Source organism: Pithys albifrons, chromosome 1 (genome assembly GCF_047495875.1).
Source record: "Pithys albifrons albifrons isolate INPA30051 chromosome 1, PitAlb_v1, whole genome shotgun sequence".
Classification (NCBI taxonomy): Eukaryota; Metazoa; Chordata; class Aves; order Passeriformes; family Thamnophilidae; genus Pithys; species Pithys albifrons.
This window is the reverse complement of record NC_092458.1, coordinates 65,015,478-65,028,729: the sequence shown is the minus strand read 5'-3', so window position 1 is coordinate 65,028,729 and position 13,252 is coordinate 65,015,478. Positions and strand designations below refer to the sequence as shown.

Genomic DNA, 13,252 nt, shown 5'->3' with positions numbered 1-13,252 from the left:
GCCTGGATCTAGCATTACATGTAATAGCTCTGGAAGAAGGTTTTCCTGGTTTTTTTCTGGCTACTCTGAATTAACGTACATGGACCAGAAAAAAGGACATTCTCTGACCTGACTTACGCCCTGGCTTTTTAAATCTTCAAGCTCATTTTCTGGCCCTGCTTCTTGCAATGGGACCTAAAATGTATCTGTTCCTGCAACAGCCACAGTTTAATAAGGGCTCAGCCAGAAAAATGGCTTTGACAAATGGTCTTACTATAAAATGTGGTGCCTGTTATGGATGTTCATAGATGCATATGAGCAGTTGGGAAAGCTGTTTAAATGTGTAATACCTGTGAAAAGCATGTCTTTTTTTTTTTTAACAGGTTCTTTTGTCCATTTAGAGACTGTATTTTCCTTTGCTTTTCTCCATCTGAACTCCCATCAGTCTCCCTCCTTTGTGTTGGCCATGGGGACCATGTGCCTCTGTGGGGAAACTCATAACCTCATTCACAACTGAAGCTAATGAAGGTAACACTGTAGCCCTAAGAGACGCACACTACCCAATTAAAATTTTGCTCCTAACTAGTGCCTCTGCAAGCAGACCTGATGGAAATTGTGAAGGAATGGGAGAGGACTGAAGAACTTCACAGCTTTTCCAACAGTAGCACAATCTTAGATTAGTTTAAGTCAAACAAGAAAACACGCTCTGGGTCGAATCTGTTGTATTATCAGATGGGGTAGGAGCATCCTTATATTCTTGGAGAAGTTTCTATTTTATAAAGGATTCTCCCTGTGCTGATGCTGTTTTTAGTTCACTGAATTAGTCAGTAGCTAGCAATGACCTCCCTGACTCTGTGACAGAGTTCAGGTAAGGTTCGTGCGTTAGAGCCCTGTGTGAGTCGGGAGGATACAGTGTCACTGAGCACCAGTACCCTCTGAGCCTGAGCTCAAGTTCCACACTCAACACCACCTACAGCTCCACTGAAAGATTTCAAAGCAGGTGAATCCCAGTTGTTATTTTTTATGATCATCCATCCCTTTTGAATTAGGTTTCTATAAATGTTAACTGGATTTTCTCCAGCTCTAAGCATCATCTGTGTCAGTGGATTGTTTTCAGTTACATACCCTGCATTTTAGTTCTCACTTCACAGCTGAGAAGCCAATCCAGAGATGAGATTTCTGATCTGGTGAAATGAACAATAGGAGAGATCTGCTAATTTTAATAAGTTAAAAAAAATAGTTTTGATTTTCAAAGCCTTTAATGATGCAGTGGACAAACAAGTACATGGGAGTTTGATACTTAACCACATTAGGCACTTAATAATCTACAAAGCAACTGTTAGATGTTTCAGGAGGTAAATGCCTTTGAAAATCTAGGCTATGGTGACTCAAAATCATTAATCATTTTAAATGTCATTAAAGCAACTATAATTACTGCCTTTACTGGGAAATCATTCAGTTTTAAATGGGTCTTATCTTTTTGTGCTTTCTTCCTTGTGTACTAAGCCTAAAATATTTTTTCTTTTAGTTAATAAAAAGCAGATTGTAGATTGTACATTTTTTCACTAAACTGCAGTTTCCATTCAAATGTAGCATGAGAGAAGCCTTGAGTAACGTAACCCTCTTTAAACAGGAAGAAGGTCATTTACCTTTTTCCACCATAAGCAGGCAGCTATATTGGACCTTGTAGCTCTCAGAGAACCAAGACATTTTTTTGTTTGGCAGGAAGGGATGGACTCTGAAGGATATAAAAGACTCGGTTACAAAAACTGCACATATATTTAACATGACCTGTGTACTTTTGCTTCTGTAGAAAAACAGCAAGTTGGAACTCTATCTATTGTCTGTGCCTGGATTGAAGAACTGCTGTTGCAAAACCCTCCCCACAGCAAGGGAGAGCCCTTGAAATGAGTGCTCATCAGTTAAAAAGTACTATGCAGGGAAGGGGGGGAAGCAGCAAAGAAAGACTGCCTCTGAAACTCAGATTTCACCTGCCCCAGGTTACATCAAAAGGTGAAACAGTACATACTTATGATAATGTTTTAATTGAAAAAAAAAGTTTTGCTTCCTAATGCTTAAAAAGTGTTATAGAGAAGATTTTGCAAGTCAGATCAAGTGTTCTTACGTAAGATTAGTGAGAGGGGTTTTTTTACTGAATTGTTGTCTCCTATCTAGCCAGCATCTAAATACAAACTCCATATGCTGTGTCTCACCAGTGCTTGCCTAGGAGGGTTATATAGAAAGTGAATTCAAAACTGCATAAAACAAGACATATTCCCTTCAACAGCTGATTAGGATTGAGACACTTTACTGACATCAATTCTTCAAAGAATGGAGAAAATAATTTTGAGTAGTAACAGCAGAGCACTAAGGCAGAAGCTGTAACTGGAGGGTCATCTGCATGTAATGAGGAGTGTGAGGGAAAAGCAACCATGAGAAATAGAAATTTCTTTGTAAAATCATATGGCCTGATTTTTCCTGACACTGCCTCACAGCAGTCATTTATATGAAGTTGCTGCAAAGTAGTCAGTGTCCTGATTCATGAAGATTTTTGCTATTTATGTTTACTTTGGATATTTAGAAATATTTTCAAAGGGATGAAGGGCATGGTGATTGACAGCCTAGCTATGAGAAGTATCAAATGAGCTAAAAAGTGTAGGTTAATGTGCATGTCCTGTTTATAAACTGTAGTGAGGGAAAGGAAAATACATTTTTTGGTCTACCACCTGGCATGACTTCTTTGGTAATCCTGACTTTTGGAGCATTACTTCTTCCCACTTTGAAACAAAAAAGAAGTTTTAAAATTGTAGATGTTATCCCACTGGTCTAACTGGACATAGCACTGGTCTGAGCTACCTGAACCTGAACTTCTGTTAGCACTTTTGAGTGAAAGCTCTTATCCTTTAATGAGCCAGGCTCCAGCTATGCCTGAGTCCTACTCTGAAGTATGTACAGTCTTATTTGTGGCAGTACATGTCAGGGAAGGTGGAAAATCGATGCAGTCATACATACAATATGATCTTCTGTCATTTGAAATACTGGTAGATAACTAACTGTTGTTACCTATGGTCAACTAATTCTGGTGGTGCTTAGTTTCCCTGTTTCAGCCAGGTAATTCTTACACAGGTGTTGCAAGAGTTAGCAGTTTTTGGACTTCCTCAGAGTGAATAAAGACCGTATGCATAAAGACCCATCCAAGGGAACTGGGGAGGTGTTACACTGGCCCATGTGCCTGGCTGGTCTGATGGCCTCTCTGATGTCTCTCTAATAGCTGGCAGAGCATGATACCTGATAGGAAGGTGTAAGGCAGCCAATGTGCAGTCTAATTCCATGTCTCTCTATCTCATCTTGATCTATAGTAGATGGAAGTTGGTTGAAACCCTTCCAACATGTTCGTTCTCATTTTATGAGAGAAGTAAAAACTCGACTTACCTTCTAAGGTAGATGTTTCTAGTGAAGCAAAGGGACATAAGCGGAAGGATGCCTTTGTACAGAATAATGAAAACATGGAGATGTGAGTATCCAAATAGGTCAGCCAGAAAGGAAGAAGTGTTAATAATTAAAGACAAAACTAGAGAATGGAAAGGAAAGTTAAAAAAAGAACAAGTAAGCAAATAGCTTGTCACAGGAGCATCTTATTTAAAGTCAGGGAAAGCTTTAAGAACTGCTGTGGCAGAATTAAGAGAAAAAATATATATGTGTAAATGTATTTTCAGGAAAATATTTGTGCTTAAAATCACACTGCAACAAGTGCCCACATTGAAATAAGATCTGTCTCTGGGGGATGTACTAGTATTAGAGAGCAAATTTGAGCTGTTAAACTGAAAATTCTGTGTCCTAATTAGGTAATCAGTGAAAATGCTGTACACTTGCAGCATGTTACAGGGTGGTGTCCTGTGGAAAATTACTATTTTTAACATGTCATTCTACAACGGAGACAAAATCAGGAAAACTTAAGGTGTGTGATGTGGTTTATTTTTGGGTCAGGGATGCCTTGGTGTTGGCATCAACTCACCACTCCAAGTGGGTACATCCCCATCCTTGTCTGTCTTTTGCTCTGCTTTCTGTCACATCTCAGGCACATCTCTGAAGAGTCAAGAGCTTTTCCTTTCCCAAGGCAGGTTTCCAGCTGGCTGGCTGCCACATGCCTGGGGAGGGAAGGGAGAGGCGAGTTTGCTTCAGCTCCATGCCCTGGTAGAAGAGGGGGAAAGCTGCCTGGATCTCAGGGTGTGCTTGCTAATGGCGAGCACAAGAACGAGGAGAAGAAAAGCTGAGAACTCCTATGATCTCAGCTGTAGTAACATGCAGTAATTTTTAGCCACCCCTAGAGACCCTGTAGAAACAAACAGGTTGCTGTGAACAACCTAATGTAATGAAAGGTGTCCCACTCCATGGCAGGGGTTCGGACTAATTGATCTTCAAAAATCTCTTTCAACCCAAACCATTCTATGACTCTATGAATATCTAGTGATGAGCATGATCCAGCCTTTCCCCTCTCTGGCTTCCACTTTGCTGTCCTGTAGAGTTTCCTGTCAGGAGGGAAAAAGAGGTACAACTACATCACAGAAGGAAAGTGGAAGAGGGTGTTTACGACATAAATACAGCCATAAATTTTGAGTATTTGGGGATTTGTCTGTGCATTGTGTAATGAGAAAATATATGTAATATCTTGAGGAAAAGAGGGACAGCCACAAAATCTGTGTTCTCTCTGTCCTAGGCTCTGTGTGACCTGGTACCAATCTTAGGCATAAATTAGCAAATACAAATTATACTTTGAGTGGGTGGGTGGGTTTCAGTTATTACACCTTGTGTCTGAAAGAGCACACAGAATTAAAGTCACCATCAGGGGCTGTTTGAAAATTTCCTGCTGTAAGGAAGTTCTGACACATCATGCTTGGATGTTTGGAAAGTATGCTATGTAACTTTGTCTCTAAAATACAGATAAGGGTTTGTTGCAAAACTGAGAAGGAAATAAGTTTTTAGGATTCCAGTAATGGAAAACAGCTTATTTAGGGGTGGTCCCTGAAAACTAAGGTGAAGAGCAGGAAGAAAATATTGCTCAAGTTATTCTTCATGCCTGCCTGTGGGCTGTGCTTGTGGGACACTGGCTGCATTTTGACTTGCACAGCAGTGTTTCATGCGTCAGTGCTGCCTGAGTCTGTGCCCCAGTGGTAGTGGTACAGGTTTCATATAGGGTTATAGGATGGTATATTTGTTTCTGGATGACTGATGGTTCCAGACACTGTTCAGCTAGGGAGAAACTCAGAGGTGAACATCGGAGTCCTAAGGGGACATGTCAGTTTGACAGCTCCAAAGCAAAGTCAAGGGAAGGATAACAGTATAGTGAATCTTGAAGGCATAATTCCAGTATTAACCAATTAATCGTCTGCGAGATGTGTAGTTACCTTTTGTTATTTATAGATAAGGCACAAACCCTTTACACCCTATTTAATTACTGTAATTAATTCACTGAACAAGCTGATGATGAGAGCTGAGTGATGCATGAATCTATCATGTATCTATGAAAATACATTAATTTTTACTCTATTAAATTCCATTTAATAGGCTTCTGATTAATATTTTATATAACTGTACCCAAATTGCCTGATATCCTTGCTCCAGGAAATGCCCTTCATTTCTATGCTGCTGTCTTCCATTTTGACACAGTTTACAACGTAAATACCCATTCCCTATACACTATTTACTGTTCTCCAGCTTCTGCCTGTTTTGCTTCTCATCAGTAGGTGGCAATAGCTGAACAGTCACTTACAATCAGGAGGCAAAACAAAATGGTGCAGCAAAACTAGTGAGACATAAACTAAGAAGGATTTCTGTTGCTTAGAGTCTATCACATTAAATGAGGTTTGTTTAATGAAATCTTATTTTCTGCAGTGCTTTCTGTCACTCTGTACTTTTAATTTGGACCCTAGCAACGTGTTTATTTTACCTTGTTAAATCATGGGACATTATAGTACATAAAATTCAATTGATTTAGATAACAATTTTGATCTTCATTTTAACGGAGGACATTAGTAAAGCATGTGTACAAGCTGCTTTGTTAATACTTAATACTTTGTAAATCCAAGCTGATTCCATGGAAATCAGACACACGGGAATAATTTGACATACAGCATTATTTGGCTAAAAGGACATAGCATTTTACCCAGGTTAAGGAGGAAAAACTATATGAAGGCATAGAAAAAACCAAAAATAATAAATAAAAAAACAATGTTAAGCTTTCAGTAGTTCAGCAGAGTGACTTTGGCTTTGGGATCTGTGTCCACATCTTGACTTGGAAGACAAAATTTGAATCTGAAGTTTATACTTGCCTTTTTACTGTTGTCATCCCTTAGAGGCTTTCAGCTACTCTCTGCATTTAGCCTCAGATTCTGAAGAGTTAAGATTGCAAAATCCAAATAGGTTCTTTCATACCAAGCTAAAATGAGCCCTGGAAGATTGTGCAAGACTCTGCTATATTCAAATCTCTATGTGCTTTTTTAAGGATTCCTCCAAGCATTGCTCGCAAATGCAGAGGATGAAACTGCCTGTTTGACTACTGCAAATCATAGTCATTAAAACTGTAAACAAAATTGTTACCTATGCTACTAAATAGTAAGAATCTAAAAACTCAATTTGCAAAAGTAGTTACCCTAAGTGTCCTATGTATAGAGTAAGGAGAAACAAGCTGCTTTGGACAAATAATTGTGCTCTGTACTGGAACTCTTTGGAACTATTGTGTCATGCTGAAGGCACTCACCTCCCAGTGTAGGCATCTGAGCTGGATGCCTCAAGAAAGATGTTGTGAATACCTCCAGCAGAATGCGGTTTTGTTATTCTTTTTCCTTTACTGAGTGAAAGTTTTGGAAGTCTATTTTTCAGATGTTTTGCAGTGAAAATAGCTGTTCATGGTGCGTTCTGCTCAAAAAACCACTTCTGATCGTGCTGATGAACAGCATCTCCCAACTTCTTTTTCCCAAAGTTGGGACATGGCAACTCCACAGCTCCGGACTTTGTTCAGATATAGAAGAGTATAAACCAGGTACCCAAGGCTCCTGGATACATATCTACCAGGGTACCTGTGTTCTCAGAAGGCAGGTGAGACAAAGAAGGTGCACTACATGTCACAAATATGGAGTGTGAGTTACACACACATGTTTACAATTTAAACAGTGCTTATAGTGTCATGTTAATCAGCATGTGCCTCATCATGGTAGACCTATGAAAAGCCTTCAGGTTTGGGATCAATGATTTCTTAGAGTGAAAAAAAGAAGTTACTTTTTCTTTTGGTCAACACCCATGTAGTAATATAAAAAAGAAGCCCACTGTATTTGTAAGGAAGTCTGCAATATCAAGCATCTTACTTTCACTGACAGATTTTGTATGCTTATGCCTGTCTATCTCTCACAGCCTGGAATATGTAATTACATCATAAATATTATAAAGTCAAAAAGAATGAAAGTGGAAGCAGTATAACTTAAAAAACTTTGTAGTCTGTGAGCATCCCGAAAATAAATTCAGAACACTAGATTAAAACGCTGCCGTGTCTGCTATTTCAGTATGTTATTCCTGTTTTGGGAGTGTTTCCAAAATGTGAGTAAAACCATGATGTCTGGAGAATATTTTATTTTAACATCTTTAGAGTGGCAAATATTTAAATTTTTTACAATTTAAATTGTTTACAAATAGTTTAGGATTAATGATAGAAATTAGTAAGATTTTAATTGGCTATACTTTTAAAGAAGCTGTTAGAGCAAAAGTTAAATTCTGAAGCATTTATGGTATGAGTGGCACTTTCAAAAACAGAACTGATAAAGGAGGAATATTAACCCTGAAGTAAATTTTAACAATGTCATTGGATACTATGCTGCAAGCATCTTTCTTAAAGAAATGGGTCAGTCTTTCCTCTTGTAGCTCACTGGACTGCTCTGTGGACTGAAAGCAGTACCTTAATCTGTACTTCTCCCTCAGTACAATCATGAGATCAGGAAGCATAGTGTAAAAATTTTATTCTGTATGAACTCACTCATGTGATGCCAAACATATACAGTATAAAAGTAGTGGCATTTGTCTTTAATATGCTTTATCTATAGAAAGCCATTAAACTTTTCAGTATTATAGTACAACAGCATATTTTTAGTGGAAATGGACAATAGGAAAGAACACTGAAAGATGAAAGCAGTGAGATTCTGTTGTTTATATATATTTTTATATACATTAATGTTGTGACGCAATGTTTAAAAAATACTTAATATACTTGAAATTTTGCCCCCATATCCCTTTCGAGAAAGTCAGTGAAAAAGATTCAAGGGGATCGCCACTTCTAGACAGATGGCTAAATGTAGCTGTAGCCTTTTTAATATTACTCTTCAGGGAAGTGCATGTGGGCATTAGGTGATACTTTAACACCCCAGACACAAACTCAATTTACAGTAGTCAAATCCAGATATCCTTGGATGTGATAGCCCATTTATTTCTTTACCAAATGGTCACAAATACAAGAAAAGATTGTGCTGGTTAGACTTGACAACTGGTGAAGACCAAGGACGAGCAACAGGATCATGTTCATACAAGCTGATTCAGGATAAGCAAGAATAGATCTGCAGTTTTGAAAACACTTGAGAAAACTTGAGAAATAAACTGGTTAATGACAGTTAAGAAAACAGGTAGTTGGCTGTGAGGGATGTCTGAAATTTCTTTAACTTGAGAGCACCACAATCAACCAACAAAACCTTGAACTTTTCATTCTGCCTATGAGGGAGATGTGAGACCTTCAGGAGGTCACCCATCTGACCTGGTATTCTCCTGACAGCAGCAGTAGAAGGCACTGTTTGGGAAGAGCACACACTGCTTTCTGCAGCCCACCCCTCTCATATGCCCCAGCATCTGCACTGCAATACTAGGGATGCTAGAGGGGAGTCCTTTTAGCGTCCTTTATAGATCTCACTTTGTGTTTATTATCACCATTTTGAAGCTGTTAATCCTGTCTACCTCCACAAGTTCCAGAAGCTCACGACTCTCTGAAGAAAGGAACACTTCCTTTTGTTTATTTTAAACTGATATCCCAGCCATTTCAGTGGATGCTTCAGCATTCTTCTGGAAAAAGACTGAAGAGTTATTGGAAGAGTCTTTGCTGCATTGTTAATGCAAGTGTGGCTTGAAGGTTAGAGGGTATCAATTTAAAGTGAGCACTATCAAAAGTTCAGCTGAGTAAGAATATGTGAAGAAATTAAAAGCAAATGGTTATTAAATATCCTTATTTCTTTACACATTTGAAACAAGAACATTGATTTTTAAAGAGTCCAGTATCCCATGAGGATGAGAGATGAAGTAGGAATTTATAGGGGGAAAATGATTTGTACCGAGAGGCTGCTTGACATTCAAGACATTGAAACAAAATTTGGTGGGAGATTTTATTTAAAGTTGTGGATTTACCAAAAAATTGGATAAAATCCAATGTAGATTTAGGAAATGCAACTGTTTGAAAATTAACCTTATATTTTTATTTTCAACAAGAGAAATATGATAAAATTAATGTCTTAGTCATCTTCATAAAATCATTTGATGTAACAACACTGGGGAAATTATTATTACTTAAATCCTGGAACATAGGAATTAATGCTACATTTGTGAGGGTGAATAAGGACTTCCAAACCTACCTGGCATTGTCCCTGCTGAACAACTGATTAGTGGGATGGTAGGAAGTCATTAGTCCTAGACGTTGGGACTTGCCTTATTTGGTATTATATTTAATTTTAAAAAGCTGGAGTGTGCTGATTAAAACAGCTTAGTATGATGAGGAGGCATTGTCAGTGGAGCGGTAAGGGGGAACAGATTTGGCACAGTGGGGTCTCAGAATATGAACTGAGGTCCCAGACTGATAGCAATGGGATGATAATTAACAGTATAGGAAGAGCTGATGGGCAGTTAAATGCCTCCCTGACATCCGATCCCGTCAGATCTCAGAAGCCAAGCAGGGTCAGCCCCGGATTAGTACTTGAATGGGAGACCTCCTGGGAAATGCTGGGTGCTGTAGGTTCTAGTCCTGAGGACTTCACTGGCACTGTCCAAGCTCGCTCGGCCGTGGCAGATGAACCTCAGGATTTAAACGGTGGGGCCAGTTCTGCGCACGCTGAGCCTCACCTAAAATCCACTGCGCAGGCTGGAAGGGCACACCCACGTGGGGACAGTCCTTCCCAAATCTTCGTTCTCGAAGTTTGACCATACAAGGAAGAGCTGAGCAGCTGTCATTGATACAGCTGGTGAGATCAAACCTGGGATGCTCATGAAAGGGTGTAAACAGGTTTTAAGTCAAGTTCATTTAGGAACTGAAAGAAGGTTTACAAAGTGAGTTTCTACAACAGCCTTTCATTAGTAAGGTCACAAAACCTTATCTCTAGATGAGGTATGTTTACAGAAGACATTTAGCATATTTTCAGTGAGAACTGCAGGAGCTTGATCTCAATGACCCTTGTGTTCCTCAGTTTCCAATCCAAACATCAAACATTCCACATACTGAAACTGAAAATAATGTGCGAATATAATTGCTGACAAAGTTTTTAGAAGAATCAGCAGCAGACAAGCTCTGTTTTGGCTCAGATACTGTAATTATGAAATGCTGCAGGAAATTTATTCCACTAAGTGAGAAAAAAGTACTGTTATTCCTAGGAAATAATATCTGTAAGGATGTTATGAAGAATATATGAAACAAAAAATATTTTGGAAACTGATTCTCCCTATTTTTCTTCATTACCATTAAAATATGCAGTGACGTAGTGTGATTATATGAAATAAAAGCTTAGGAATATGGAAATTGTACCTAGCAATTAACTATTTTGTAGAAAATACAGAGACATTGACAACCAGCAAATTGCTTTTGCCTCATTTTCTTCTGTGACTTCAGGTCCTTTTTAGAAACCATTGTTCCAGATAAAAATGATATCAAACTGAGAATTTTCTGTGGCTCTTTCAGAGGTGAATACCGAACAGTGAGCTCCCTGGTTCATTTGTGAATTCAGCCTGCTGTCTCTCATCTTTGTTAAGGGGGGTGGGGAGGGGGGGGGGGGGGAGAGTGTCAGGAAAAAAATGACAACACGTTTTTCTGTAGCAGTGAAAGAAAAGCAGAAGCAGCCAGTCTGAATGCCGTGGGTTTAGTGCTCTGGAAGTGCTTGTCTTGTGCAACTGGGCTGAGAGGGCGCCTTTTTTTCCCCCTAACGTCACTGCAATCAGATCTATGGGTGCAGCTCTGCTTTACCGCAGCATGATGCAGTTGTGTATAGTTCAGCGTGCTCTTCTTGGGAACAGGCGGAAGGAGAGCAGCTGACCAGAGCATGCAGAGGATATTCATTAGAAGGTGCTTTTTCTTCCCTAAAGCTAAACAGTACGTGTGAGATTCCTCCAGCTGCAGAAGAGACGGTGTCAGTGGGGCTGCAAGTTGCTGCTCGGTTCGCGAGAGGAGGTGCCTACGCTCGGGCTGACAGCTTCTGATGGGAAAAAAGCTCCAGACAGGCAAGACTGCGCGTTATTGAAAGCACAGCTCAGACACCCTTCGGGAAGATACTCTTAACTGCTTATGGAACAAGTGCTGTGGTACTGCTTATGCCTTCACCGACCAGGAGGAATTTGCCCATTTGTGGAATGGAATAAATGAAAATACATACTGAGGGGGCGAAGGAATAAAATACTCTTCAGATATAATTAAATACGACCCCCGAAGGAAGAGCAAAGGACAGAAATCTCGTGGTGTGTTTTTGTTGTTGTTGAGCTTTTTTTTTTTAATGAGCTTACCTTACCATGAACGGAAGAAGTGGATCTGCGAAGACTTCATTTCCTCCTCTGACCCCTCGTTTACATCACTGACTGGTGACAGTCACATCTACATACATAGTACCTGCCACTTCAGCTGCTCAGAATTATAGAAGCCTCTTTGTATGCAGCAGACATGGCCAGCCAGCAGGATTCTGGCTTCTTTGAAATCAGTATCAAATATTTACTGAAATCCTGGAGCAATAGTGAGTAGCAGAAGAGTAATATTTTCATATTATGCATTGCTTGGTAAACAGCTAGAATAACCTAAAGGATAAAATCTTCTCTTTCTATGTGTTTGTGTTATATAAACCAAATAATTTTTGCTTTCGTCAGCTCTAAAAATGAAAATGTCAGAGATTTAAATAGGTTTCATTAACTGCAAAGGCTGTAATGAGATTATACTAGGTTTTGCTTGATTGAATTCTGAAGTTAGGCTGCTTTCTGGCTCTAATAGTACATTGCAGGGAGTGAATTCCGAGCAGCGTTTCCTGCCTACATGTTTGTTTGATTTGTTCAGACTTTAGCTAAATATTTTTGAAAATGCTGTTTAATCACAAGGGTGGGGCATAGCTCGGAAGTTATTTTTTGTTAATTGTGCACCAAGGACAAAATTATAATTATTCCACTTCAGGTCCGAAAGTAATTTTTAATGTGATGAAAAGCAAAACATCAGTTGCTTGTAGCTGCACTTCCCACCCTCTATGCTTAATTTCAGAACCTTATGCAATATTTCCCTCCAGAAAGAATCTGTCTGTTTATCTGATCCAGGCTGGGTTTTGCAGAATGTAAACAATACTCTTCCTTGGTCTCTTCAGTATTGCTGTTCCTGATTTCCATTGCTGTTTAAATCAATCACTCTTCAGATTTTTTAGCAATATCATGTAATGAAGATGTCTGAATAAAATTTAGTGCTTGCAAATACATTCACATTAGGTAAAACCATGAGATAAATTTGGCAGAAATTTGCTTTTTTATTTTAAAATATATGAACACTATATTCCTTTTCTATGGAAGCTTGTATGAACAGTGCTAAATCTCTATATTTAACTGTTTTTGAAAGATAGAACACATTGTCTCTGGAAAAATGCAACTTGGCTATGTGTGTAATAAGGTTCTGGTCATCCTATTTTCATAATTTATAATTTCTGCATTAAAGACTAGTATTCTAAAATGATGTGGTATAAAAATACTGCAAAATCTCCTTAATTCAAGGAGAGTACTTTTATATCTGCAAAGAAATAAAAATACCACTATATTAGATATGTGACTTGCCAGACTAGTCTTCATTGAATTATATCCATAGAAACTGTATTTTTCCAGGTTATTGGTAACCTGAGTAACACTGTAGTGCTTGGTTGATACTGTTTTTCTACCACAAGTGCGAAGGCACGAGGGAATAACGCTATTACCTAAACAGCACTGCCTATCTCCCCTCCTTCCAAAATATTTAGTGCATATTCATTCAAGT

At 38.8% G+C, this 13,252-nt stretch overlaps 1 protein-coding gene across 6 annotated transcripts in view; it reads left to right on the top strand.

Annotated features, from left to right (window-relative positions):
- The window catches only part of FRY (FRY microtubule binding protein), a 251,531-nt gene that overhangs the window by 70,708 nt on the left and 167,571 nt on the right, over positions 1–13,252 (top strand). For 2 of the 6 annotated variants that reach the window (XM_071553044.1, XM_071553037.1), the window contains exon 1: positions 11,103–11,987. The exons of the other annotated variants lie outside the window; for them this stretch is intronic. In XM_071553044.1, the coding sequence (XP_071409145.1) occupies positions 11,918–11,987 (70 nt within the window). In that variant the 5' untranslated portion in view covers positions 11,103–11,917. Of the gene's footprint in view, positions 1–11,102; positions 11,988–13,252 lie in introns of those variants that run through there. 6 annotated transcript variants of the gene reach the window in all.